The sequence below is a fragment of the Arachis duranensis genome, chromosome 5 (assembly GCF_000817695.3).
Source record: "Arachis duranensis cultivar V14167 chromosome 5, aradu.V14167.gnm2.J7QH, whole genome shotgun sequence".
NCBI lineage: Eukaryota > Viridiplantae > Streptophyta > Magnoliopsida > Fabales > Fabaceae > Arachis > Arachis duranensis.
In genome coordinates, this window is record NC_029776.3 from 9929433 (window position 1) to 9935383 (window position 5951).

Below are 5951 nucleotides of genomic sequence, written 5' to 3' on the forward strand. Positions count from 1 at the left end.
ACTCACCTCTTCCCTTTTGGAAGGTCACTTTTTTCCTCCGGCAAAGCGAGGGAGAAATAAAAAGAAAAAAGAAAAAAAAAAGAGAGAGATGGTGAACTAAAACAAAGCGTATATATCATTACGTTGTTTGTTATAAGCTGCTTAGGCTAGGCGTAACGATATTTCATGCATAATAATCCTAGCTTTTTGAATTTCAATCATGTAACCGTGGGTTTCGCGATAAATGAAAAATTGATGAGAGAAAGATAGGATCCCCCACAGTGATACCGCAAATTTGTCGTTTCATATGGGGGACACCGACTCATACACATGATGAGGAATGAATGAATTAGGAGACAGTACCCGCTATTTTCTCAAATTCACTTTTCCATCACTAAATAGATATGAATATGTAGTAGTGTTGCATTCACTATTGTCTCTATCCGAATAAGCTAGGACCCTATGCCAGGTGCATATAATTAAATCATCCCAAAGGAACATCAAGGATGTCCAATAATGTTCACCCTTTAATTTGAGAATAGCTGAATCTGTACTACGCTGTATATATATATCTGCATATGTAAATTAAAGTAGCTTATGGTTTTGTAACCACCACAAAAAAGAAAAGAAGTTTCTTTGGAATTTTGTTTAAAACAGAAATATGAAGGATCAAAAAGAGGTAATTGTCTTAGCTTCCATGTAGATTTGAGGAAAATCTGCATCGTACGTAGACCGGAGTCACAATAATGTAAATGGTATATGGACCACGGTTCGTCTCTAATGGATGCCCTAGTTCCAGTCAACTGAATCCTTTAAATTTGTCGGAAGCATTCTTGCTCCTAATCCTAGAGAAACATTGTATGAAAAAAAAAGATAGAATTTGGATTTTCTAAATTTTAAATTTTACTTTAGAAAATAAAGTATAATTTACTATCATTTATTTTATAAGTGGAAGCAAAAAAACATAAAAGAAAAATCATTTAATAGTAAGAGATCTTATTTTATCCTCTAAAATAAAAATCTAAAATTTAGAAATCTAAAATTTAGAAGATGCAAATTTAAGAGAATATATGCTTGTACATTGCATAAAATGATATCAAACTTGTTCCATGTTCAAGTTTCAAAATACAAGGACGGACTTTGTTTTTATTTTTTATCTTGTAAGTTCATTACTTGCTTCAATTTTTTCAATATATCTGAAAATAGAGAACCGATACAGATAAGGCTAAATATTATTGTTGTAATTTAGATCGAAAACAACATATGTTGATAAAAAAATTCATATGTTTTAATGTGTTGATAAAAGATTCTTGATAAATAAAAGTCAAAGTAAAACTTGAGCATGGCCAATCGCGAAGTTAATTACTGAAGATATAACTATACTGTGTACACTGTAGCAGAATGTAGTGCACCCAGCAATTAAAATTAAAGCAATATGAAAAGATTATCATGACGAATAGACTCATCGGAAAGAGAAAAAATAACGCTGATGTATAAATTGAGGATATTAATTTTTAGCTAATTAAGAAGGCTTGCACTGAGTGCTACATTCATGAGGGTTTCGTAAGAAAATGCCAGGATAACTGAAACTCTAATAATCATGAAAACCAATAAACTTAGTCATGCATTTCATAGATATTGAACCAACATCCAATAATCTCGTTTCTCCTTGTTCTGAAATAAAAGAAAAATATACGAGTACACATACATTTCAGTGCACTCAAACCAAGTCATATAGAGGTCGTATAAGTGACCAATATTTGTCAGTGTGTTATTTTTACTTTGTATTTGAATTAATATTAGGAAAACACTACTTTTTCCACTAAAAATATTGACTCCTTAGCATTAATAGCCACTAGTCTTCTTAAGATTTAAAAAAATATAAAATAAAATAAAATTCTAAACGTCAAACACCTTCACCTAATAGCCAGAGCAGTTTAAGTGATCTAGAGATATCTAATGGAATACCAATAACTAGTTGGCAACATGATGATCTGGTATTCTGGTCCATAATAATAATAATATAAGCTAGGGATCATGCCCATGCTTGGTGCAAAGTTTCCTATCTTACTCTAACCTAGTAGTTACTTGGCCACTATTCTTTGGTTGGGTAAGATATTGATGAGCGTCTAGCTATTGAGCCACAAACTCCTTTAATTAAGGGAGTAAACATCTAACCATGAAACTATCAAGAATCGAAAACTTGTATAAGATATATTATGAAAACAGGTCCGTACATCACATATATAGCCGACTCATGGAGGGGTGTGGATTGTGGACCCCCAATAAATTATGGAAAACCACTAATCAATATAATTAATACAACCATAGTTACAGGAGATGGGATTTCCTCTAATAACACCATGCATCGTTCATATGATGATTATGCTCTCATTATAACAAATATGACAAATCACGCATGTTAATAAAGGGTCCCAACAACATAATCAAAGTCAGGATACACTAACTGCACAATATTATCTCAGTCTAGATACATAGCCTATAGTGGGCTGCAAAGTGCAAAACCCGTGTGAATCTACACAAATACATCTCCTACCATTAGGGACAAGAACACATGACTTGTGTTCCCATTTTCATAAGGAAAGAGTTTCACAAGTGCTTTTGCATCTCTTAACAAAACAAACACATTACAAGAAGAAAATAGTACTCGATAGCTTTGCAGAAAAAGACAAAAGACTAACTGAAAGACACATTCTTATATTTGTATGTAGGGAACTTAACATACCCTCATAGATATGGGGTGTTCCTCATGGAAGCTCCAAGATTCGCTGTGGCATCTGAAACTTTCTCCTTGGCAGCTTCGTAACGATCCTTGGCCTCCCTGGACATGGTGTCCTTTGCTGACTGGTATGCCTGACCAACTTCTTGCTTAGCTTGGTCAAAAGTTTCTGCCATTTTTTGTCTTCCATATTCCATTGCCCCACCCATCTTGTCTCTAGCATCATAGGCCCTATCTCCAACCATGTTCATTTGCTCCTTGGCTCCATCATAGGCATCGCCTACGTTATCTCTTCCATACTCCATTGCTCCTTTTACTTTATTCTTTACATCATAGGTTCTCTGTGAAGCCATCTTCATTCTTTCTCTGGTTCCATCATAAGCATTGTTTGCTTTGTCCTTGGCATATTCCACTGCCCCACCCATTGAGTCCTTGGCATCATACAATTTTTCTGACATCATATCCGAAGCCATGTTCATTTTCTGCTTACCCTCCTCATAAGCATTGGCTGCTCTCTCTCTTCCGTAACTCATGGACTCGGCCATGTTATCTTTAGCATTTTGTGCCATGGTTGAAGCCTTGTCCGACGCGGAGTACATCGTCTCCTTAGCATTCTCATAGGTATCTGAAATTCTTTCTCTGGCATTACCCATGGCTTCTTGCATCATGATTTGTGCATCAGTTTCTCTATCTGTTGGCATTCTGATGATTTCGCCCTCTCCATCATAAGCCTGGCCAGCATTTTCCCTTCCATACCCCATGGCTCCTGAAACTGCTTCCCTAGCATCTGCTACCCTTTGAGATGCATACTCTGAAGCTCCTATATAAACAAGACAAAGGCCATTCCAGGATTAAGTGCGAGAGACTTAACCATATATACTGTACTATGTAGCACAATATGATGATTGCATGAAAGTTAAATTCACAATAGAATCATAAAAAGAAAGTGCAAAGATTCAGCAAATACCGGATGCTGCAGATTTGAATGACTCTGTGGCCCTCGAGGCAGCATCTTCAGCTTTATACTTCATGTCATTAGCCACTTGTCCAAGATCATTTTCTGACCAATTTCTGATACAATAATTGAAGACTAGTGAAAATAATGAAATGATAAAATGTAAAGTTTGGCTTGATCTAAGCACTATGCAGCATAAACCGCCCAAGTCAGTCGTCTCAATTTGAATTGCACTATTGAGGATTGGCCATCTACTTCAAATGATGGAATGAGGCCAAATGAAAAAGCAAAAAGTTTCACTTTGTGATTTAATAAAAAAGAATCGTGTTAGAATGTTACTCAATGCGAATTTGTCAAACATGCTGGAAATGAATAATAACTAACTTCACACCATACAAATCATTTGAGGTGACCTGATTAAATGCATGGAATACGTAAGATCAAATGAAAGAAATTAAAACACAGAAGTTGTACTAGCTATTAATTAATTAACTAAAATGAGATGGATGATTAGGATGAATTGAAAGAAGGGGAAGAAGGATTACTCAGAGAACTTGTGGTGAGCCCAATCAGCGAGAGAACCGGTCTTTTCCTTGGCATCGTAGAATGCATCTTGAGCAAAACGCTTGGCATCCTCTGCTGTGGCTCTAGCGTCTTCAATAACAACAACATCAACATCACTCCAACCCCTGCACATTCCTACACACATGACCACACATGCAACCACCACATACAATACCTTCATGCTTCTCATTTTCTTCTTCTATTCTTTCCCTCTTTGACTCGATGAATGTAGATTTTTTTCCCTTTGAGGTCTTTAAGATGTTCGAAATGGTAGAGGCGGTTCGCGGAATGCAGGAACTCAAGGAACATGTGGCCGAAGATAGAGGGTGAACGGCGCCAGCTTTTGCCACGTGTTGGGAGCCCGCATGGTCCGCAAGGCGGCCAATCTCATTGGTTTCTAACTTTCTATTCTTTTTAACGGGTTGCCTCCCCCTACGACACCGCTTTTCTCCAACTTAACTACGCTCAAATATTTTTTTTTTAATTTATAAGAAATAGTTCCTCTTAATTTTTTGTTTAATAATTAAAAGAGTAAAGTATAATTCCATCATTAATTTTATAAATGAGACCAAAAATAAATATGAGAAAAAATAATAAAAGATTAAAAATTAGAGCAATGCTAGGGAGCCAGCAATTTTTGTGATTGTTAGCCATCAACTAGCCATCAATGATGATTTGATGGTGTGAGATTGGTGTGAGATTTCATCCAATGGCTCACCTTCCTCTGCTGGTTACATGCTGGCCAAAATTCAATAAAACTGCTGGCCCCTAGACTTTTCCTAAAAATTATATTTTATACTTTTAATTTTTTTAATAATTAAAAAGATTCATTTTTTATCTAAATTATCTAATTTTTTCTAAAATAAAAAATAAAATATTTAAAATAAAAAATAAATTATATAAAATTTATTAAATATTATTATTTATTTTTTTTAGTAATTTAGATAAAAAATGATAGGCACACTTATATTTTACAATTTGACAAATGTGAAAAAAAATTAGTTTTATTCGAAATCTATATTTACTTCTTTATGTATGGCAAGTTTGATTTATATAAATACAAAAAATACTTTAAAAAATTTATATTTACTTGTCTATACATAAATAAAAATGTTTGTTTTCTAAAACAGTTGTATTTACTTATGTATAAAATGTGGTACATGTGGTACGTATGTACTGTGTCACGATTTTAGATATACTTTAACGTTATTGTGTTAACACTTGGACTTACTCAATCTTTTGAACTAATATCAAGTCAGCCTAATCTTCAGTATTTAGCAAGAAAGTTAATAACACAAGTTAATACAAGAGAAAAAAAATTTAGTGGAAATAATACTTTACTACTCAAATGTTTATTACAAATGATTCACACACTCAAACTCTAACTCTCACATCCTATTTATAGTTATCCACCTCCTTAATGAATGGTTAGGATTAAATCTGAAAGTTGTGGTAGGCTTAGAGAAGGAGGGTTGAATCTATGCCTTCCTTTTAGTTGCAGTTATTACCCTTTTAAACAAACTTTCAACTCAGGTTCTGTCTGAACACATCAACAGAAATTTATGAGACAATTTATTTTTGTCTCATGAATATCAAAAAACAGAACTTAGCAGAGAAGAGAAAAGCTAACACCAGCATGTATCCTGGTTCGGTTGCCTTGTGCTATGCAACCTACATCCAGTCTCCTCCACAACTATGGAAGAATTTCACTAT

At 34.4% G+C, this 5951-nt stretch overlaps 1 protein-coding gene across 1 annotated transcript; it reads right to left on the reverse strand.

Annotated features, from left to right (window-relative positions):
• Window positions 1-2132: 2132 nt before the first annotated feature.
• Window positions 2133-4622, reverse strand: LOC107487981 (late embryogenesis abundant protein 14). Its single transcript, XM_016108680.3, has 3 exons — window positions 4220-4622; window positions 3687-3790; window positions 2133-3539 (listed from the first exon to the last, which is right to left on the reverse strand). Exons 1-3 carry the CDS (start codon window positions 4426-4428, stop codon window positions 2728-2730), a joined length of 1125 nt encoding a protein of 374 aa, XP_015964166.1. The 5' UTR covers window positions 4429-4622; the 3' UTR covers window positions 2133-2727.
• Between the last annotated feature and the right edge of the window lie 1329 nt (window positions 4623-5951).

Bases quoted from the DNA above. Each gene is read 5' to 3' on its own strand.
- LOC107487981 (XM_016108680.3), bottom strand. From the start codon at position 4,428: ATGAGAAGCATGAAGGTATTGTATGTGGTGGTTGCATGTGTGGTCATG. The intron at 3,791-4,219 runs GTAATCCTTCTT...TTATTGTATCAG, and splicing joins GCTCACCACAAGTTCTCTGA to AAATTGGTCAGAAAATGATC. The intron at 3,540-3,686 runs GTATTTGCTGAA...TTGTTTATATAG, and splicing joins ATTCAAATCTGCAGCATCCG to GAGCTTCAGAGTATGCATCT.